The sequence below is a fragment of the Diospyros lotus genome, chromosome 14, assembly GCF_014633365.1.
Source record: "Diospyros lotus cultivar Yz01 chromosome 14, ASM1463336v1, whole genome shotgun sequence".
Lineage (NCBI taxonomy): Eukaryota > Viridiplantae > Streptophyta > Magnoliopsida > Ericales > Ebenaceae > Diospyros > Diospyros lotus.
The window spans coordinates 24,707,545-24,731,155 of NC_068351.1; the positions used below are offsets into that span (position 1 = coordinate 24,707,545).

At 39.8% G+C, this 23,611-nt stretch overlaps 1 protein-coding gene across 2 annotated transcripts; it reads right to left on the bottom strand.

Moving 5' to 3' along the window:
- Positions 1-485: 485 nt before the first annotated feature.
- Positions 486-21,220, bottom strand: LOC127790353 (phosphatidylinositol N-acetylglucosaminyltransferase subunit P-like). 2 transcript variants are annotated; one of them, XM_052319823.1, is made up of 5 exons: positions 20,933-21,220; positions 8,321-8,561; positions 7,131-7,203; positions 1,228-1,346; positions 486-955 (listed from the first exon to the last, which is right to left on the bottom strand). In XM_052319823.1, the coding sequence occupies exons 2-5, from the start codon at positions 8,505-8,507 to the stop codon at positions 831-833; spliced, it is 504 nt and encodes a 167-aa protein (XP_052175783.1). In that variant the 5' UTR covers positions 8,508-8,561; positions 20,933-21,220; the 3' UTR covers positions 486-830. The 2 variants fall into 2 exon arrangements, with proteins under 2 accessions (XP_052175783.1, XP_052175782.1); XM_052319822.1 differs by having other exon boundaries at positions 8,321-8,564.
- Between the last annotated feature and the right edge of the window lie 2,391 nt (positions 21,221-23,611).

Here is a 23,611-nt window from a genome sequence, read left to right on the forward strand (position 1 = left end):
GGTCATTATGAGATCTTATCCTATCTTCCAAATGACCAATGGAAGCTTGCCATGTGTCCTTGATATTTTGATTCTCACATGCTTAATTAGATTTTCAACACTTCATCATTACATCTCACACGGTTTAATTCATTTTTCTACATTTTTCATCATTACTCCCACATGGTTAATTGATTTTCTACATTTTCCATCATTACACCTTTAACTAATTAACTATATTTGGTTACCTTAACTACTTAGTTTGAGATATTTTGATGAGATATTTTAAAGTTTCAAGAACTATACCTTGGCCCAAACTTTTCGAATAATTTGCACTTAGGCCTTTGCAACTTGGTTCCCGAGCCATTTTTTAATTACATTTTAGTCTCTGAAGAAAGAATAAATTACGCTAATACCTCAAGATTTTAGGTAAATTACACTTTTACTCGAACTTCAATATTTACGATTTTGTCACTGGCTCAAAAACTGAACTTTTGTCTCAAAACTTCTATAATCCCTTGAAATGATATATTTCCTCAAGTAAAAGAAACTAAAAATCCCATGTATTACAACATATTTCAGTCTAAAAATCTCGAGTGTTACAACACCAGAGACAAACAAACTTCAAAGTTCTATGGCAAGGTAACCTTACAACCCACCCAAGCACACAAGCTGGATGGAGCCGTTTCTTAATGCAGCTAATGCAGATTTGAACGAAGCTTGAACACTGGAGATTCCACATAAACTCTCCTTGTCTCTATCAGGACCAGGATCACGATCAGGATTTGGAGCCATTCAGATGACTGCTAGCCGTATTATATTGCTACTCCAACAGTAGCCAGGTTGGACTCTCATTTGTGATGATAGAACATGAGTTTGTTGATTCGGTTGATGCCAATGTCAGATATGGGTTCAATGGGCTGCTCTTCTCCTTCCACACAAGGTTTAAAGCTAGAAGGTTCTCTACTGTACTCATCTGCAAGCAAATCATGTAGTGAACAGTTAGGAATTCAACATGTTCAAAATCATTTCTGCTTCTGGCACTGGTGCGAAAGGCTCAAAGTTAAAAAAGTTCTCCAATGTATTCATCTACAGAATAAAGCAGCGGCAAATCATATATTGAAGTATTATCAGGAATTGAACAGGTTCAAAATCTTTTCTGGCACTAGAGTCATGGCTCCAGGCATTTCAAACTTATTGAATTGAGAACAAGCAAAACTTTTGAGTTTACGCGGATCTCATGCTTACCAAAGATTGTGTTCAAGGAAGTTGGAGTAGGGGTTGCCATAAAGTTCAGGCCAATGTAAAAGCCAAGGGCTAATACTACTGTCACCATTGCATAGGCTGGAATTGCCAAAGCCCAATACCTGAAATTGCATAGTTTCAACAGAATTTTCTTCAGCAGCTAAAAGCATTTAAAAGTTGTACAGATATCAATTTTTTAATGCTTTTATTTGATAGTAAAATTCCATCAAGGCTATAAGGAAAATGTTATAAGACCATCTTTGTTATGTATGTGGCATGGAATGTTGGGCAATTAAACATCAGAATGTACAAAATATGAGCACAAGGGAGATGAGGAAGTTAAAATGGATGTACGGTCATACAAGAAAATGATAAAATGAAGTTATTTGTAATAAGGTCAAAATAGTTTCTATTGAAGAGTATATTTACAAGACATGATTAAGATGATTTGGTCACGTGAGAAGATAAGAGGCTCCTACAAGTAGAGTGGATGAAATAGAAAAAGTCTTCAACAATAAATGTGGAGGGAGATTAAGAAAAACTTGGTGGAAAACTCTTAGATGTGAGAATGAGGTATAAGAATTCATAAGAAATGACCATGGATAGAGATCATTGATGACCTAGAATTGTGGGATTAAGCCTTGATATATTGTTGTTACTGTTTTTTGTTTGTCCAGAAATTAAACCATGGTGCTTGAATTCTAGAAAGTTTCATGATTTGTCAATTGTAAAGCTTAACTTTCTCCCTCCAAATATGATAGCAAGTAAGTCCTACCGTTGCAAAAAGCAAGTATGCTACTCTAAGATTCACAACAATAGCAAATCGTCTTGAGATGCTACAAATTATGGCTTCTAGGCATGTAATCACTTTCCAGTTCCATAAAACTTAATTCACCCCAGCAAAAACTAAATTGGTATGCACCTGCGTATAAAAAAAATAGCCTTTCAGATACAAATAAGTCTACTTTTTGAATGCATTCTGCACAAAATGTATTCAAACTTTTGAGTTTTCACGGGTGACAGCGAGACTGTTGCAGAAAACAAGCTTCAAGGATGATTTAGACGTATGAAAATGTTTGTGTTTTTTAAACTAAATGAGAACTTTAAATAGAGACGATGATACCCTTTATGAAAGGTTTTATGAATGTTAAGGAGCCAAGCCCTAGCTCTTTTGAAGCCTCACCACTTCACATTCACATAGGTAGACTTTTATCAAAAGTGCCCTATGATTAAACACACTATAGTTTCCAGCTTTGACATCCATTAAGATCATTAAGCTCACCCCTTTTTTAACATCTGGGTACTAGGCACTTTTTACCTTGGGATCAGAATTAATTCAACAAGTACTTGCGACCACTCTAAGATGTATTTTAACTCCTTGAACTCAAGACTTGATGTTGTATCAAGTGTTGAGCTGAGTTTTCATCATTGGCGATCCTAAATAGCCTCAAGACCCATCCCTATGGATGTTTTTAGCACCACATCCTTGGCTAATACTTTTGCCAAAGGATCTCCCAAGTTTTCACAGGACTTCAGACTTCACAAGGCCTAAAGTGATCACCCCAACAATTATGAGTTGCTTTAATTAACTTTGCCAAAGTCTAATGTGCCTAGACTTTTCATTATAAACCTGGTTACATGCCTTTGACAATGTTGCACTATCAACACAATAAATTGATGTTTATAACATTATGATCCAAAACCGTAACAAAAACACAAGAGAAATCACGATTACTCAAATCAAATCTCAAATTCACTATCAATATTCAAAGTCTCCCTCATAATACATCTCTAAGGGGCTTATACGGACTATAAACCCTCCTTAATTAGGAAACATATTGTTGACACACATTTTTGTAACACCCCGCATCGAGCAATAGGAAAGTCCGGAACAACTTACTCTGATGGGTCTACGCGAACTTTTTGGGGGAGCCACCCATCCTTAGATTCTCCCAGGTCAAGCACGCTTAACTTAGGAGTTTTTTGCCTACATTCAGCCCAAAAAGTATCCAGTTGGTGTTATTTCCTTCCTTACTTATCTTCGATGTATACTACCATTTCTCTGGGTTCTTAGGATATTACACACATTGTCTCATCATCATGAGGCCCACAGCTGCAGGTCAACTCTTAGCTCTCGCCTTTTAACGGCTAGGAGCCCCACTGCACTTATGAGCCCCTCAGTGGTCGCCCTCTTGAACGACCGATGTGGGACAAACCCGGTGTATCCACACCATCCTCCCCCTTCCCCGCAGGTGTGGTGAGGCTCTATCGGCCCCTCCCTTATCGGGGGTTGTAGGGACCATTAGGGGGAATTCTCATAGATGACGCCAAATGTTGACACACATTTTTGTAACACCCCACATCGAGCGACAGGAAGGTCTGGGACAACTTACCCTGATGGGCCTACGCGAATTTCCCAGAGGCATCCTTGGATTTTCCCAAGTCAAGCACGTTTAACTTAGGAGTTCTTTGCTTACATTCAGTTCAAAAGGTATCCAGCTGGTGTTGTTTCCTTCCTTACTTATCTTCGATGTATACTATATTTTCTCTGGACTCTTGGGGTATTACACACATCGTGTCATCATGGGACCCACAGCTGCGGGTCAACTCTTAGCTCTCGCCTTTCAACGACCAAGAGCCCCATCACACTTATGAGCCCCTCAGTGGTCGCTCAGATGTGGGACAAACCCGGTGCATCCACACCAGATAATCCTCTGCATTTTTCCTGACTCGCTTACTGACTTGAGCGTCGGGGTATTATTGCAGGGACTGGCTGACAGATCAACAGATAGAACCATATAATCCTCTTTTCTCCCTCTCGGATTCATTACACCGGTGCGGGCTCACGAATCACGGTCGACCAATTTCGAACGTTGACACATATCAAAGCCTACATCATATCTTAACTAGAATGCACACTCCCTAAAATTACTTAGGAAGGAAATAAACAAAATTATTCTCAAACAAATAACAAAACAAGTTGATAATATCTTCTAAAATATTTCCTTATCTTGTCCCCGACTAGAATAGTTTTGCCCACAAAGGAATTTCACATAGCAAATTCTTAAGCCATTCAACTCTACTTGTTGATGCTAATTCTACTAACTCTGCAGCTAAGGTAGAATTGATTATACAGTTTGTTTCTTGGATCCCCAACACAAAACACATCCAATAACTAGGGAGATCCGCCACTTATGAAAGCATGAACCTCACTATCAGTAATCCACCTAAAATCAAAGCATTTTTGTAGATCCTTTTAAAACCAAAGGATATCCACCATAGCATAAACCATAATCTATTTGCTCAAGTATTTTAATACCCTCCTCATGGCCTGCCAATATATTTTTCAAGGGTTATTAATATACCTGCTCAACTTACCAACAATAAATGCTATATCAAGCCTAGTGTTTGTCATGGAATACATCAAAAAACAAATGACTCTTAACATACTCAAGCTGTTCAACAGGCATTCTGATACTAATTTCACAAAAGGAGGAATAGAAATAGTACCTCTTTGTAACATGTAAACTTTTTTAATTATCTTTTTAGCATAATAAGATTGTGATAAAGTTAGGCCATTTCTATTTTGGATTGTTTTTATTCCAAGAATCACATCAACCACAGCCATATGTTTTAAGACAAAATTTCAGACAATAACTTTTAGCATCCTTGACGTGTCACAACCTAGTACCAAAAATTAACATATCATCTACATCTAAATAGATGATCACTCACTCCTTTTCCACTAATAAACCTGCTATAGACACTGATTCTAAAGCCATTGTCAGAATTGGATTCTGACAAGGGGAATTCGCCAACAATTCAATGAGAATTGCACTGAATCGGCGAAGTATAGGAACTCAAATAGAGAAGAGGGAGAAAAGAAAGAGAGAGAGAGAGAGATGGAAATTTGAATTCAATCATATTCAAGCTTATCTGCTATGGCTACGCTTGCTGGCTTATGTACCAATCCTCGATGGGTTGGCGCTAACATTTGAATTAAAAATTTCTATTCCCTTCTTCTAATTGTTGTTTCTTCTACAACCTTCTACCCGTAACTACCTATCCCCTTTTATTACAAGAATACCCTTGTCACATGACAATTTCCCCTCCCCTTGGGATTCTTCTCGTCCTCAAGAAGGATCAAAGTAATCCCACCGCCTTAGGGACTTGCTTTAGTAAGTCGAGCAAGTACTCCCATGTGTAGTTTTTAGGGTGGAGGGTGTCACGGTTGTGAAGTGACAATAGGATCGCACTCTTAATTTAGATTGAATTAGGAAGATACAACCAGTTTAGCAGAGAAAATAGAGAGAATGATGAGAGAAAATGTAACATCCCGCATCAAGCGATAAGAAAGACCATAACAACTTACCTTGATGGGCCTATGTGAACTTCCCAGAGGTCACCCATCCTTGAGCTTCCCTACCTCAAGCACGCTTAATCCGGGAGTTATTTGTCTACATTCAGCCTAAAAGGTATCCAGTTGGTGTTGTTTCCTTACTTATCCTTGATATATACTACCATTCTCTGGGCTCTTGGGGTATTACATTCTCCCCTCCTTGAGCACATGACGTCCTCGTCATGTGACTTTACAATTGGTCTCAGGTCTTCTTCCCTTAAGGGGCTGCCACCCTATTAAGAGCCGCTCCTTGTTCAGTCCCTCATCGAACCGCCTTCTCCAAGGGTCAACTTTGATATCACCTATAACATCCCACATCGAACGATAGGAAGGATCGGAGCAACTTACCCTGATGGACCTACGCGAATTTCTCAGGGGGTCATCCATCCTTGAGCTTCCCCAGTTCAAGCATGCTTAACCCGAGAGTTCTTTGCCTACATTCAGCCCAAAAAGTATCCAGTTGGTGTTATTTCCTTCCTTACTTATCCTCGATATATACTACACTTCTCTAGGTTCTTGAGGGATTGGGAAGTTCGTGTAGGCCCATCAGGGTAAGTTGTTCCGATCCTTCTTACTGCTCGATGCGGGATGTTACAAGTGGTATCAGAGCCGACCCAGGCTATGTGTTGGGACCGTGTACTAGCCAAAGACTGGGGGTACTGGATCGGGGACACTAAACGGGGAGAGCTGGGACCAGTTATAAGGTCATATGACGAGGACGTCATGTGCTCAAGAGGGGGAGAATGTAATACCCCAAGAGTCCAAAGAAAGGTAGTATATATCGATAATAAATAAGAAAGGAAATAACATCAGTTGAATACCTTTTGGGTTGAATGTAGGCAAATAACTCTTGGGTTAAGCATGCTTGAGCTAGAGAAGCTCAATGATGGGTGACCCCCTGGAAAGTTCGCGTAGGCCCATCAAGGTAAGTTTTGGTCCTTCCTATCGCTTGATGCGGGATGTTACAGAAAAAATATCAAAAATTCTATTGATCTTCATTTTTCCTTCCAAGAGAGACTTGGAAGGTGATATACTCAAGTAAGATGGTTGCTGCCGCAGATGATCAATCCTCCCCCAACGGCTGTAACAACATCTTTTGTCCTACTCTAGCCCTTTACACGTGGGCAATCATTGGCTAACAAACTATTCTAGAAGTTACAGTAGTAAATAAGAAATACAAACAGTAACAGTAATACTACGAATTACAGCCTAATGCAAAGAATTAAAATTCATGCTACCAAGAAGTTTTGTCGTGACTCTTCGGAGAGGGCTTCTTATTGCGTTGTCATACAATCAGAAAACCATGCCATAACAAAAGGTCAAACTTTATAACCATGGAACTTTAGGGACAAAATTATACTCATTTTGGCTCCTCACCTTTAAAATAGAAGGTTCTAGGTTGAGGTATTATAGGAGATTGTTTGGACAAGAAGCATACAAAAGAGAATTTTTTGTAAATCAACAATGCTCCAACATCTTGAAGATGCTAAAGGGTCATATATCTTACCTGCTTGGATAATAAAAGATCCCAGCGGAGTGTAACCAATGCTCAGGAGCATATGCCCATATCAAGAAAATAACTGCTAACAAGAAATTAAATTAATAAACGAAAAGGTATATCATATATGAGAAACCACCAAATGGTGTCATTTGATTTGAAAAGCAATACACTGTCAGAACTCTTCATTAGAAAGATTAGGATTTGGAAAACAACAGTGTCTAGAAATGAACAAATTTAACAGCAGGAAAACTAGCACTTACAGATAATGAAAATTCATCACAAACCCTGACAGTAGACACTACCAACTTGAACTGCTGAAATTAGTTAATGATCATAATCAAGTGAATATAACCTCAAACCCAAAACAAGTGAATCAACTCTTTCCCCATAAAATAAAAGGTGAACCCAGTGCACAAAGATCTAGCATTGCAAGTTCTGGGGAAGGTCATTTGTATGCAGTCATACCCTTGGTTTAGCAAAGAGGCTGTTTCTTGACTTGAACCTATCACCTCCAGGTCATAATGGAGCAACCTTACCGTTTTGCCAAAACTCACCTTCGAAACAACTCTTTTCAAAAAAATAAGAAGAAAAAAAAAGGAAAAAAGTATTATTGTTATTTATTATTATCAAGTAGTGCATTAAACATGCAGAGATGAAGATTTTTACAATTTGTAGTACTCATAACGAACAATTATTAGAAGCTTCCAAGCCCAAAATCAACAAACAGCTCTTACAATAAGTAAACTGTGATACACCTCGCAAAATTCTTTGATGCTATACATAAATCTAGCTCATCAAAGCATCCATATAGAAGTCATGTATTATTTTCTCTTTTAGCTTTGTGCTTAGATGTTCAATCTCATGGAAAAAAGGAAGTGCTCGAGAATTCTGAAAATTCTAGGCATCTAGATGTAATCTTCATGGGAGATCAAAGGTAAATTTTGTACTCTTTTAAGTTTTATCCCTATGTTTTTTTCCCTACATAAACATCACAGAATTTCTAGCTTTTCTGCCAGTCAGAGTTCATCCATTGTGCTTATTAGATGCAACAATAATTCATGAGCTCCCAAGTTAAATCACTTACATTTGCACGTTTTGTCTAAAATAACTAATCTCCAACCAATAAAGCAATTACTGAGATGGGTAAAAGATAATGAAATTTAACCTTTCGGCAATCAATGGTGATGGGTGCATACCTGTAGCAGCAACAGTTGAAATAGAGCCAACGAAGCCATACACTTCAGAAGGTTTTGGACCATGTTCACCAGAGACATCAAACCCAGAAGATCGGTCATTGTGCTCAAGGACGGACAGAGTTCCTCTCCTTTTCCTTGAGAGACTAAGGACCCTTCTAGGACTATTCACTGAGCAGGGATCTTCCATCCCTCTCTCTATTCAAGAACACTCAATGATGCATACTTTAACCCAAAGCCTAACCTGCTGCAAAATGCAATTGCCTTCAAAATGCTGAGAAAAAAAACTGACTTACAGAGACAATCTCTTTAAATTATAAAAGCAAATATCAAAATCCAGCAGTTCTAAATTCCAAGACCAAGGAACAAGTTAAGCCTAGGTTCACTTATGCAACAACAAACACCAGTGACAATTCAGAACATGCTTACCCCAGAGGAGGGGGGGGGAAGACAATTTGAAACATGACATTCAACAGCTCTACATTCCAATTAATGAAAAATTTCAGAAGATGCCGTTCATTTGATGAGAAATAAAAAGGAATATCGATAATTCGAGCAGCTAAAGCTGAAGCAGCTATTTTTGAACCCAGAAGCAGTCTATAACCATATATATATATATGTATAGAAACATAAATCAAATGAACTGAAACATAAAACTGAAGAAAAGATACGAGCAGTGACACGTTACCAGAATAACTATGGACTAGGGTTCCGGAGAAATCAGGTGTCTGCATGAGAGAGAGAGTAGCAAGTGTGAATGGTTGGTTTGGATGGTTTGGCTCTTTTCCAAACCAAAACCAACTCGACATGTGCTTGAAACAACCCAAACCATAGCTTAACGATTTGGGTGGTTTAGGCGGTTTGAGAAAAGTAGGAAACATTGCAACAAGAAAATTACTTTTTAGCTAGGGCATGCAATCAAAGTTTAATTATGTTCAGTCAAGTTAATCACATAAAAATGTTCCAGCACAGCAATATATGAAGCTCACATAAACCACAACCAGGATTTTCTAGTCCATGGAATGGCTAAGTAATTTCATCCACATGAGTGTTATAAAAAAAAAACCTTCAGCCATATAAGAATGTTCTAGTCCACTGGAACAGCCGAGTAACTTCAGCAAGCATAAGGTTCATCATACATATCAATTATCAAAAACTTCAGCAAGTATGAATAGAAACTAACTCTTTTTTCCTAGAAAGAAAAGTGCAGATTTTATCAGTGTTCTAAAACCCTAGCCAGGGGACAGGCTGAGGCCTAGCGCCTACGGGACCAAGACGGGGCCTAGGCGGCGCCTAGGAAAAAGGCTGCTTGTTGCTTGCTGCTCGCTAGGGAACATTGTTGCTTGCTGCTCGCTGCAGCAAGGAGCACTGTTTTTTACTTTTTTACCGGAGGTGGAGGAAGATGGATACAGACCGGAGGAAGATGAGATCGGCAAAGAGAGAGGACGGCCAACAAATGAGATCGGCGACAACGAGAGAGAATGACCAAGAGAAGAGATCGGCGGTGGCGGCGAGAGAGAGAGAGAAATGACCCACGACGAATGACCAAAGAGAGAAAGGGAAGGGGGAAATAGGTCGGCCCAGGCTGCGCACGACCTAGGCGGGCCAGGCCGCCTAGGCACCACCGTGGCCCGATTAATCCAGCCCTGTGCCTAGGGGTGCCGAGCAGCCCTTAATCGCGGCGGCCAGTGGCCGCCTAACGCCTAGGCCGCATTTTCGTTTTATTAATAGAGCATAAAAGACACCCTCCAAAACATAGAGCCAAATTTCTGTACCTGAAATTAGAGACTTGTACAAGATATAAAATTAATATACAAAGATATGAGCGCTTGGAGGTTAAAAGACGCAACCTATAAGATTTCAATTTCTGGCCACCTGATTTAAAATTACGACAGCTAAATCTTCTTTTTATGATTAGCCAGCCAAGGCTTCATACTGAAAGACACACAGGTAAACTGGTACAGATAAACTCTATTATTTGTCAATCAAATAAACCAAAACCAATCCTTGATCAGCTTCTGATCTCAAATACAATTGGAAATAAAGAGCAAATTCCACTTTCCAACTGCATCAAAAAAAAAAAACGAAAGCCAGCTTGTCATTTACAGGAAGGTGAATCAAACAACAAAAAGCAATCTAATTGGTGGAGTAATACCAACATGAAGTGCAAATAACTTAAAACCCAAATCTACCTGAGTAGTGGGCTGCAAAATGCGAATAACTCAAAACTGATAACATGAACAAGGGAGGGGAGCATCAGTGAGCAGTGGTTGTTGACTAGCTGGATTAGAAAAGGAAAGCTGTGCCCACTGGATCAGAGAGGGGGGCAGCCCAAGAGAGAGAAAGAGGAGATTCAGAGAGGGACAGTGGGAACAATTGTGAGTGTCAGCTATGGAGTGAAGAACTGGAGGAGTTAGGAACTTTAGGGGCTGTTTATGTTAAGCGTAACTAATCAACCACTTTGTTAGTTAGCAGTTAGTTACTTTGTTAATTCTGTTATTTAGTTGCTTTATTTTTCTGTTCGTTCAGTTATGTTTGGTATATAGCATTCTTATTATAAGAATAAGAGGTTGTGTACATACCATAATTCAATTGAATGAATTCTACTTTCTCGAAGTTGTCTTCTTCAAACAATGAGCTCTCTGGAAATTTCTTCATGGTATTAGAACGGAATTCTACTTTAAGCCGATGCCTTCTTTCCGCTTCTCCTTGTGAGCTGATTTCCTTTCACACAGACAGTTGCATCATTCAACTTTGTTTCTTTTGCCTGTTGCTGATAAATCGTGATTATTGCAGTCAGGATGAATGACAATGCGGAAAGGTTTGAAGGTGTAGCCAACAACAGAGGTACCGCTTCGGTTGTTGGAGACGCAATGCACTTGCATAGTGCCGATCATCCAGGTATACTACTCGTTTTTTTTCCTCTGATGAGGATAGCCCTAGGAGCGAAACATAAACTTGGTTTTATCGATGGTCAAGTTCGAGTTCCTGAAGAAGGATCAGAAATGTTTGAAGTTTGGTGGCGCTGTGATTATATGGTGCAATCTTGGGTCCTGAACACCATCTCAAATGATCTAGTTTAGGCCTTCCTATACACTTACCACCTCAAAGCAGCTTTGGGATGAAATTGCAGAGCGCTTTGGAGAAAGCAACGACCGTCTGGTTTATCAACTCCAACGGTGGATATCTTCCATCGCACAAGACAACTCTGTTTCAGTTTATTACACACAACTCAAGAAACTGTGGGATGAACTTGCAGCCCTGGAGCCACTGCCATCCTGCACATGTGAAGCAGCACATACCATGGCAGAATTAACCAATCGAAGTGAGTTGATGCGGTTCCTAATGGGGCTATATGATGGATACGATCAGTTACGAAATCAGATCCTCCTACTTGATCCATTGCCTAGTGTCAATAAGGCTTATTCTATGATCTTACAGTGGAATCACATAGGCATGTCGCGTCCTCCTTTGTTGAAGAAGGGGCTACTTCTGTATTGTTTGCTAAAAGGTAAAAACTCTGCCTCTAGTGCTTACACTCCTTCACGACAAGATCAAAAGAAAGGACAAGATCAAAAGAAAGGAAAAACGACAAAGGGACATCATGTGTATTGTAAGTGCGACAGCCACACTAAGGAACAATGTTATAAACTCATTGGATACACAAACTAGCATAAAGCTAACAAAGATAAAAGGAGAAATAACAGGGGAACGACAGCTTAAGTAACTGTAAAACAAGAAACCCCTCAGGATACACCCATGGACCCTGTCAGGACAGAGGAAGACGAATTGGGAGCTGATTTAGCCAACTCCTTCCTTAAATTTCTCAGGAACAACAATTCATCTCTAAGCCTAAACAACACGCTCGGTTGTGTTTGTAATGCTGAACTCGGTAACTTCTGTTCTTTTGGCTCACCAATTAATGATTTTTGGATCCTAGAGAGTGGTGCAACAGACCACGTGTTGTAACAAGCACTTATTTCATTCTCTGCATACCCTTAAACAAGCTGTCTCAATCTCTTTGCCAAGTGGAACCATTACCTCAGTCAATCAGGCTGGAAATGTTATTCTAAACCCTAGCTTGTCTATTCATGATGTTCTCTACATTTCCGCCTTTCGATTCAACCTACTATCTGTCAGCAAACTTTTACATGACAGCAACTTATTTGTACTATTTCTTCCTATTGGATGTCTTGTTCGGGACCTGAGGACCAGTGAAGTTGTAGTGGTTGGGCAGCTAGAAGGAATGTTTTACAAGCTGACAAGAACTAGCTTTCTCAAAGACAACATTTCTGTGTTTGTTTCACAACTTCGTCAGTCTTATCCTTCTCTTGTTAATGGCTTTGCTATTGTTACTTGTTTACCTAATAAAAGGCACGTTTCACATAACCAATCTGTTGTACCTACTGCTCTATATACTCATGTTGATTACAGTTAATGGCATGCTAGATTAGGACATACCTCACCAACTAGGATGGCTCACATTCACGCCCTTGAACACCTAGAGCCTCCTGAAATCCATGCACTATTTGTCCTCTTGCAAAACAACCTAGACAATCGTTTCCAAACAGTATTAGCCACACTAAAAATCCTTTTGCCCTTATTCATGTGGACATATGGGGACCTTACTTAACTGTATCTATAAGCGGGACACGGTATTTCCTAACCATTGTAGATGATTTTTCACGGGCTACTTGGACCTTTATGATGCAGTACAAACCCCAAACCACTTCAATTCTAATTCATTTCTTTACATTGGTCCAAACCTAATTTTAGTCCAAAGTTCAAATAATCTGGACTGATAATGGCAGTGAATTTGTCAACCATACATGTAATCAACTGTTTAAAGTTGCTGGTATCATGCACCAACGTACCTGTGCTTACACTCCACAACAAAATGGAGTAGTTGAGTGTAAGCAAAGGCATCTCCTTGATATTGCACAGGCACTATTACGTCCCTAAGAGTTTTTGGTCAGAATGTATCCTCGCTGCCACACATATCATCAACCGATTACCCTCGTCATTACTACAATGGAAATCTCCATATCAATTGCTATACAACAAAACCCTAGACTATTCTTACATGCGAGTATTCGGGTGTCTTTGTTCTGCCACCAACAACATACCTAAGAATGAAAAGTTTGCACCAAAAGCCCTGTCGTCCTTATTCATTGGTCACTTCTCTTGTTAGCACTCTCTTCTTCCTATTTTGGGCTGTAGTTAACCCCCTCTTCAACACCTTCAAAACCTCCTGTCTCTGTTGTAGATATTGCTTCATTGTGGCCATAGTAGCTGTAGAACTTGATGGGGATGGAATGAGGGGTGGTTTATAGCCGAACACTACTTCAAAAGGGCTCTGATTGATGGCACTGTGGTGGGTAGAGCTGTACCACCACTAAGCTAATGACAACCACCTATTCCAACTCTTCGGCTTAGTGAAACACATGCACCTTAAATAGGCCTCCAAGCACTAGTTAACTCTCTGTTTGGGGGCGATAGGCTTTAGACATGTGCAACCCTACCCCCATGCTCCTGAACAACTCCTATAAAAACACACTTGTGAAAATCTTGTGTCTATCCGAGACAATGGTTTTAGGCACCCCATGAAGTTTCACTACTGAATCCATAAACTTCCTTGCAACCTCTTGTGCTGAGAAGGGATGAGTTAGACTGATAAAATGTGCAAACTTAGTCAGTCTATCTATCACTACCAATACCAAGTCCTTACCTTCTGATTTGGGAAGTCCTTCTATGAAATCCATAGAGAGTCCCTCTCAAGACTACTCCAGCACTGCCAAGGGTTGTAGCAACCATCATAAGACATGTTCTCATGTTTGCACCTCTGACACACCTCACATGATAGCACAAAGCTTACCATTGCCTTCTTTTGTCCTGACTAGAAAAATAGTTGTCTTACCTTTTGATAGGTGGCTCGTATCCCTAAGTGGCCACCCACTGGAGAACCATGTAAAGAGGCTATAATCCTCCCCTTTAGTGCCTCATCATCTCCAACCACCAATGTGCCCTTAAACCTTACCAGCCTATTAGAAAATGTGTACCCTGAACCCCCTGCTAAATGAACTGCAAGTTGGGCTATTATGTCCTAGACATACGGTGTTTGGTCATAACTTCCTGCCACCTCCTTAACCCACTCCAGAACCACAACTGATAGGGACTGACCCTTTTCTTCCCTTCTTGAGAGGGCATTTGCCACCACATTTTCCTTTCCCTATAGTACACAATAGTATAGTCCAACCCCATTAACTTTGACACTCCCTTCCTCTATAACTGGGTGTGTAACCTCTACTGGGATAAAAATTGCAAACTATCATGGTCAGTCTTAATTATGAAGGGTCCAGCCTCCAGATACTGTCTCCACTTCTCAATAGCCCCCAACACGGTCAGGAACTCCTTGTCATAGACACTTAGGCCTAAGTGTCTTGGAGACAAGGCCTGACTGATATAGGACAGAGGTCTTGCCTCTTGCATTAAGACTGCCCCTATCCTATTGTCACATGCATCTGTTTCTACCACAAATGTTTTAGAGAAATCTAGCAAGGCTAATACCAAGGCTTCTATCATAGCCTTCTTTAGTGTCAAGAAGGTTGCCTCAGCCCATGGATTCCATTGAAAGTTATCTTTCTTAAGGAGCTCAGTTAGGGGTTTATTGATGGGGCCATAATTCTGTATAAACTTCCTATAGTAACCTATCAACCCAAGGAAGCCCCTTAACTCCTTTACAGTCTGTGGTCTAGGCCACTCCACCATGGTTGTGACCTTATTGGGATCAGTCTTCACCCCTTCTCCAAAGATAATATGTCCTAAATACTCCACTTCTTTTTCAGCAAAAAAACACTTTAATGGCTTAACATGCAACTTGTTAGAAGTTAAGACCTCAAAGGTGGTACGAAGGTGGGTTAGGTGTTGCTCATAATTATGGTTGTATATGAAGATGTCATAAAAAAAGATTAGGATGAACTTCCTTAAGGCTAGAAAACTTGGTTCATCAAGGCTTGAATGGTGACCGGAGCGTTGGTGAGCCCAAAGGGCATCACCACAAACTCATGCAGCCCTTAGTGTGTAGGAAATGCAGTCTTGGGGATGTCAGAAGGGGTCATTCGGATCTGATGGTAGCCGTATCTCAGGTCTAGCTTGGAAAAGATTTGGGCCCCATTCAGTTCATCTAGAAGGTCATCAATAAGGGGTATGAGAAACTTGTTTTTAATGGTGTTGGAATTGAGTTGACGGTAGTCAACACAAAACTTCCAGGACCCATCTTTCTTTTTTACAAGTAATACGGGACTCCCAAATGGCCTTTGGGAGGGTTTGATGATTAAGGTAGAGAGCATGTTAGTTGCTTCTCTATCTCGGCTTTTTGTATGGGTGAGTATCTGTATGCAAGTATATTAATTGGGAGTGAGTTTGGCTTAAGGTATATAGAGTGGTCCAGGGCTCTTTGGGGAGGTAGGGTGTGGGGTTCAACAAATAGGTCTTGAAATTCTTGCAAGAGTAAATTTAAGCTATCAAGAAGTTGTAACTTAGTGGATAATTGGAGCATGGCTAAGCTGCCCTCCATCTGTTACTCCTGCCCACCTTCCTTGCCTTCCTGTCTGTTCCATTCTAAGGTGTGAATGGAATATAATTGAGCGATCTGTCCCCTTTAACTTTGCATCAGCCTTTGTAATTTGCTCCCTTTAATTAGTTTACATTCCCCTTGCTCCATAATGCCCTTAAGAGTCAGTTTGGTGCTACCCATGTTTTACAACTTTCGAGTAAAACTCACCCTCAAAAGCTAGCTGTTAAACTAATTAAACTCACCCTCAAGAGATTATAAACTCCACATCAAAAACCTGAACTCCCAATGTAGGACAAGTCCCATATTTTGCAGTGGACCATAACATACCACCACACTTTGCAACCTGGTGTCCACGATGGTAGGCTGTGCACTAGCCTTTACTAGTCTCGGCTCGGGCGAACACTGCAATGCCGACGTCACCTTCGTCACCGCTCGCTTGCACTGGGAGCCATGGGGCTGGCTCTGATACCATTGTTACAACTCTCAAATAGAACTCACCCTCCAAAGCTAGCTGTTAAGCGGAGGGTGACCAAGAGGTTATAAACCCTACATCAGAAGCCTGAACTTCCAATGTAAGACAAGTCTCATATCTTGCAGTGGACCATAACACCATGTCCATTGTGACTTCCAATCTATTAAAGTCAAAGGTGAGGAGGCTTACTATTCTCATACAATCAACACCCAACATGATGTCATAGCCTCCCAACTCAAGTATTCTCAGATTAGCTTGAAATTCCTGCCCTTACATCAACCACCTAAACCTTTCGCCCTTGTTGTGACTGTACATTTTGCTTCCATTGGCCATATTCATGGATAATGGGGTTGTGGCAGTCATCCTGCAACTTAACTCCATGGAAGTAGCTTCATTTAGGAAGCTATGTGTACTGCTACTATCTATTAACACTAACAGCTTCCTTTCTCCCACTTGCCCTTGCACATTAATGATCTTTCTAGTGGTACCCCCTCTAAGAGCATGAAATGAAATTTCCACCCCTTCTTGCTCTATTTCTTCTCCTGTATTAATTTCTGTCACTTCTTTCCTTCGCTCCCCTTCTACTCCGTCCACCAACTCTTCACCCTTGTCTTCCTCCTCTCGTTCCATGTTCAACAGGTGTCTCCTACATAGATGTCTAGGGTCATACTTCTCCCCACATCTATAGCACAATCCCATAAGCCTCTTATGTTCCATAGTAGTAGATCTGAGAGGGCCGGGATTGACCCTAAGTCCCCCTGCTGCCCCTCCAGCCACTAAGGCTCTGGTACCTTTCTAAGTGGTGGCTGCTAGGTGGTAAGGGTTTGGCCACTGCTTTGTTTTTCTTGTAAATCGCCTCCAACGTCAACTCTTGCAATCTAGCCTTCACCGCCGCCTGCCTAACCATAATAGGAATCATCATCTTCACATGGACCTTAATTCATCCTTAAGGCCACTAATAAAGCTAGACATAGTATTGGTCAGTTAGAGTAGGTTGTGCATTCCACATTAGTGCCCCTAATTCTTCAAACTTCTCTTGGTATTAAGTCACTGACCCTTCCTGCTTAAGTTTGTTAAACTCTTCTATTACATTAGCCATATTCCTCTCACCAAATTGTACACAAAATTATCCGACAAAATCTATCCACCTAGCATTCATTCCTCATGATCTATACCACCCCTGGAACCATGCATCGACCATATCATTTAGATAGGCGGTAGCAAGGTTAATTCTCTGATTTTCAATTATACCGTAAAATTAGAAGAACCTCTCACACCTTCGGATCCACCACTGTGGTTTAGATCCTTCAAAGAAAGGGATCTCCAATCTCGGCATGGGGCCTTGATTGGATCAAGGAGAATTGCCTTCCCTTACCTGATCTCCAGTCTCCTCATAAGACGAATTCCTTACTTTAGTCACTCCTTGTGTTCTAGGGAAGATTCTAGGTCTCGCCAGCTCCTACTCGGGAACTGTTTGGGGAGGCAATTCTGACGACAATCGGAATTGAGGCAAAGTAGATAGCATGCTAAACATGCTATTGATCCTCTATCCAAATTGTTCCATGGTTTCCCAGTGCCTCGATAATTCTCGCTAAACCCCTTCCCAAGAGGCTACCATGTCCTTGCATAGTTCATCTCGGATCATTCTTATCTCCTCTCTTCTCTGAGTCATTGCCTCTTGCATCTGAGTTATCCCAAACTCCATCGCCTCCATGTGGTTCTTGAATTGCTTCAATCGAGTTCCCTCCGCCATCGGAATCACCGATCGATCAACCTCAATTCCACTACTCTATTGCTTGACGCCAGAACTAAAGCCGAGGATTACCAACTCTAATACCAAATTGTCAAGTCTCTTGCATGAGACTTGAAGTGCAAGGAATTTAAAAGAATCAGGAGGGAGAGATAGAAGAGAATTTGGAGGGAAAAGAGAGAGAGAATTCAAGAGGGAAAGATCTTGTCATTCAGCATAGAAATCTCGTCCTCCTACATCTGGCCCTTATATAGGCCCTTCCCATGGTTTCAGAACACAACCGTGGGGAACATTCTAGCAACTAGCTACACAAGTGGCCCATGTGGGCTACAGTTATTACAACGAACCATAAAATTTCAAAATTGCCACCGGGGTCATAACAATTGGTGTCCTGAAAAACAAAAAAAACAAAAAATCTACTATCTCGCACTCCTCAGCTGAAGCAAAATATCGGAGTATGGGCTCAATAGTTTGTGAGCTTCTTTGGATTTCTTATTTGCTTTAGGACTTCAACATTCCACTGTCTAGCCCTATTCCACTTTATTGTGACAACCAGATAGCAATTCACATCATGACAAATCCTATATTTCATGAATGCACCAAGCACTTGGATATAGATTGCCATCTTGTACGTGATCAATACAAGCAAGGCTTCATTACCCCTATACACATTCCTTCCTCAACACAGCTTGCGGATGTCTTCACCAAGCCACTAAGCTCAGATCAACACCGCTGCCTTATTTCCATGTTAGGTCTGGTGGACCCCCAACAGTCTCCAACTTGCGGGGGGCATGTTAAGCGTAACTAATCAACCACTTTGTTAGTTAGCAGTTAGTTACTTTGTTAATTCTGTTATTTAGTTGCTTTATTTTTTTGTTCGTTCAGTTAGGTTGGGTATACGGCATTCTTATTATAAGAATAGGAGGTTGTGTACATACCGTTATTCAATTGAATGAATTCTACTTTCTCTTCTTCTCCATCAAAGTTGTCTTCTTCAAACAATGAGCTCTCTGGAGATTTCTTCAGTTACTTTTGGAAAATGTTTTTTGTTTTCCATCTCTAGTTTTCATTTCTGTTTTTATGTTTTCTTTTCTACAGAAAACCAGAGAAAAAATGGAAAACATGTTCATTTTTATCAAATATGAAACCAGTTTGTCCTTAGAAAATGAGAAAACATGTTCAAAATCAGGAAATTTTCTACTTGGAAACATTAACTGAAAATAAACTAACATTGATTTATCCTTAACTTTAATTTTTTTTTGTCCATTTTGCAAAACCATTTATTGTATTTAAGTAAATAACAAACCTAATTGGTTCGAAATTGACTGTCTAAAAAATCATGGCAAGGTTTGATTGTGGATCTTTCATGAATTGGGTGTTTTTTCACAAAATAAATTGTCAATACAAATCAAAATTAAGTTTAAAGAAATGCTCACACAATGTTCACCATTAACAAAATCATACAAGGATCAACTCTCAAGTGCAAATCAATTTTTATCAAAACAACACAAACTGAAATTAAACAACATTGAAAATACTGCCACACTAACGATTGTTGCAGTCATTCCATAATTGCTTCGCAATGGCATCTCTCAAAATGCTCATTTGTTGTTGTTGAGATATATCTATTGAAAACCCTTCTTGCACTACTTCATGGCCCATCTCATTAGGCATCTCCAAACCTTCTCTTCCATAAAGTGTAAATAAATTGTCAGCTCTATCTTCTTGCTAGATAAAATTATGAAATGCATAACATGCTATAGGAATCAATTTTTGTCGCCTTAAAGGGTAGTTTAGTATTGATTTTAAAATGTAAAATTGAGTTTTCAACTCACCAAAGGTTCTCGCGATGACATTAGGTAGAGATGAATGCCAATAGTTAAATAATTCATTATTTCCACAAAGTCTTCTTTGACCATGAAAATCATTTAAATGGTATATCTCACTGAGATGTGGAGCTAAAAATCGTGAAATATTTGGATAACCTAAATCGATGACATAGTAATAACTATGCTTTCATCGAAGACGATTATACTTCCCAATTAGTCTATCTGGCCCATATCTCACTCCTGTTTTTAAAAATACTTCTTCATCCATTTCTTGTCGCTCTGTCATCTTAAAACTAAGAGTACCATTCGGATCCTTACAAACTTGTTCATATAAAATGAGTAAAAATGACACCTCATTTGTGTCAAACCAATCCATAGCATCCATATTCTCCCCACTCCCCCCCCCCCCCCCCCCATCTAAGTACAAAATAAAAAATAATAAATGTAAAAAATATATATAAGAATTGTAAAGAAAATATGTAAATTCCTCAAGTATAGAATTGAACCACCACCATAAACAAAAGGGCTACCTAGTGCATGAGCCTTATGTCATTTATAGGTCTTAGGAGGGTTATGGAATCAAAACAGAGAAGGAAAAAAAATGATTGACTGAGGAGATAGCATCAATACTATTCTAATCCACATGTTGTTAAGTCAATTTGCTGTTTTCTCCTTTTGTTAACAACATTAAGATTCATATCATTATCACCATCAAAAGGAGTGATAACGATACTTGCTTGAACTAACAGATTGCCACTGAGTTAACTGAGCTATGACATTTTCTTTCCTTTTCCACTAGGATCATAGATCATTTTTGGTGTATAACCAAAATCAATAATGTCTTCCATGCATTCAGGTTTTAGGTCATTTATTCATGATAAATTCATGAAAATTTATCAAAAACAACTTCCAAACAAATCCAATCAATTCGTAATTGAAAACGAGCACAAGAAGAAAAATAGACGATTCAGCGAAGAAATGCACGTACCTGGACTCAATCGGCCGGGAAGGAACTGCGACGGAAACGTTCGGCGGAGAAGCTGAAGAGGGAAGGTGGGCGACTCACGGCGGCGATGGATTTGCAACAGTTGTCTGCGACGGGTATGCAAAGCTGGAGGAAGAGGAACGCTCGCTGGAGGAAACTGAAGGGTCTGCGAAGATCGGCGACGGGGGGCGCCACACAGTGAACGATCTGCAACGATGGCGGCGACGGATCTGCGATTCTGAAGAGCAGTGCCGGTCCTCAAGTTTTTAGACCCGGGGCAAAAGTAAATTTTAGGCCATATATATTTAAACTTATTGATCAATTCACTTTTATTTTTCAATCAAGACCTAATCTTTTTAAATTAACTAAAAATTTAAGATTGAAGTAAGGTTAACAATTTTGGAAATGACCCAATTACATGATACGGAGTTAAGTGGGTTAGGGTTGGAATTAATCGGGTTCGGCTCATAAACGGGTCAATCTGTTTATGACATGATTATTTTCGTATCTTAGGCGGGTTAACCCGTCTAACCCCTTTAAACACGTAATGACATATTTAATTAAACGTGTTAACGAATTAATCCGAACACGTTAACACGATTATATACAAAATGACACATTTAATTAAAATAATTAGTGGGTTGATCTGAACACGTTAACACGATTATATATGAAATAACACGTTTAAAATTAAATAACACATTTAACAGGTGACACAACATGACCCGTTTAAATTAAACGGGTTAAACAGATTAACAGGTGACACGGCACGACACGTTTAGTTAAACGAGTCGTGTCATGTTCGGGTTTAAGGAATTTGACACGATTATTAAACATGTTGTGTTTGGGTTAGCCTGATACGTATTATACGTATGTCTCAACACGACATGATTACGACTCGCCAACCCGTATTGCCACCTCTACATTCAAGCTAAATAAATTGTATTGATTCAAACTTCAATATATTAAAATTTAGAATAAAATGCTACAATATATAAATAAGATGAATACTTATAACAATTCAATAAGTTTTTTTTCATCCAACAAAATAAATTTTTTTTCATTCAACCAAAAAAAAAAATTTCTTTGCATGCTAAATAGTTGAAACAAAAAAAAAAATCTTTTACAATATAAAAATAATTTTTTAGTCTAAGGGGACTTCAAATCCGCTTAAGGAAGCAGACTGAAGTCCGCTCATCATTGCTGGGTGGGTCTTTTTTAAAAAAAAAAAATTAATAATTATAATAATATAATAAAATATTTATTAAAAACATTTTGGCCCCCTAAATAATGGGCCCAAGGCGATCACATTGACCGCCCTGGTTCAGGACCGGGCCTGCTGAAGAGAAAAGGACAACGACGATGAATACACAAGCAATGATCGACGACTCTGACGTGAAGAAGAGGCTGTTTGGGAGAGTGTTTGGCTTAGTGTTTATATTAGTTTATAAGTTATGTAATTTTTTTTTTTTTTTAGTAATGCTACTTAGTAGAGAAAGTTTCAAAAAAATTTACCAAAAATAAATTTTATTTTTAAATTATTTTTTCATCATTTTCTATATACCCCGCCCAACTACCCAACTTCATCTTCTCTCTCTCTCTTCCATCATCTCTCCCCCCCTCCTCTACTTTCATTTACCCATGACAACCCAAACTTCACCCATTCTCTCTCTCTCTCTCTCTCTCTCTCTCAACCTTGGCCCTTAAGGGTGGAATACGTTGTTGCCATCACCCCTGCCACCGCTACTCGCATCGTTGTCGCCCAAGGATGGCGCCACCATCGTCGCCTTCTATTTCCCTTGCCAATGCCGCAAGCACAGCCCGACGTCGCCCTTCTCCCTGCTGGCATCGTTGTCATCCCCTCCCTCAGATCGCCCCCTCCATCCAGCCACAGAAACTCGCCACTGCCAATTGCCCCCTACCCGTCGGTCACAGAAACCTGTCATCGCCGAAAGTTCAAGCTTAGATCTATGAAGATTCAGCTATTAGATTTTATTAATTTTTTGGTATGTGGGTTATGTGGATAAGAGTGTTGGATAGTTGCCTCTGATCGCCAAAAACCACCGTCGTCGGTGGCAGCAGTTGTGGCTCGTTTAGACTGTTTTTGCATGTATATACATATATTTATATATTTTTATTTTTTCTACTTTAGTTTTTCTATTTACTTTTTGCTTATGTTGTTTTGTTTAGATGATCATGATTTGGTTGTGAAAATGAAAAATAAAAAACATGATTTTTGTTTTTAGTTATAAAAAAATATGATTTATTTTGTTATTTAATTGTATGCATGATAAGGAGTTTTGGGTTTGGACCAGGGCTGGCCCAAGCCATAGGCCACAGAGGCCTATGCCTAGGGCCCCCAATTTTTTGGACCCCCCCAAAAAATATAGTAGTTGCTGACCAATAGGGCCCCCAAAAAAATACAGGTACAACAACAACCACCCAGCAGGGCGCTCACCAAGATGGACATCAAGTAGTGTGGTTGATGGTCGACTGTTACAATGCCATCGTAATAAATGTGATTGTGAGGTGTGACTTGAAGTTTGACCATTGAGAGGCATAAGAGAGAGAGAGAAAGAGAGAGAGAGAGAGAGAGAGAGAGAGAGAGAGAAGTACAATAAAAAATTGGAAAAAGAAACAAATGCTGAAATATTAAGCCAGAGCCTTCGTGCTTGCGCTGAC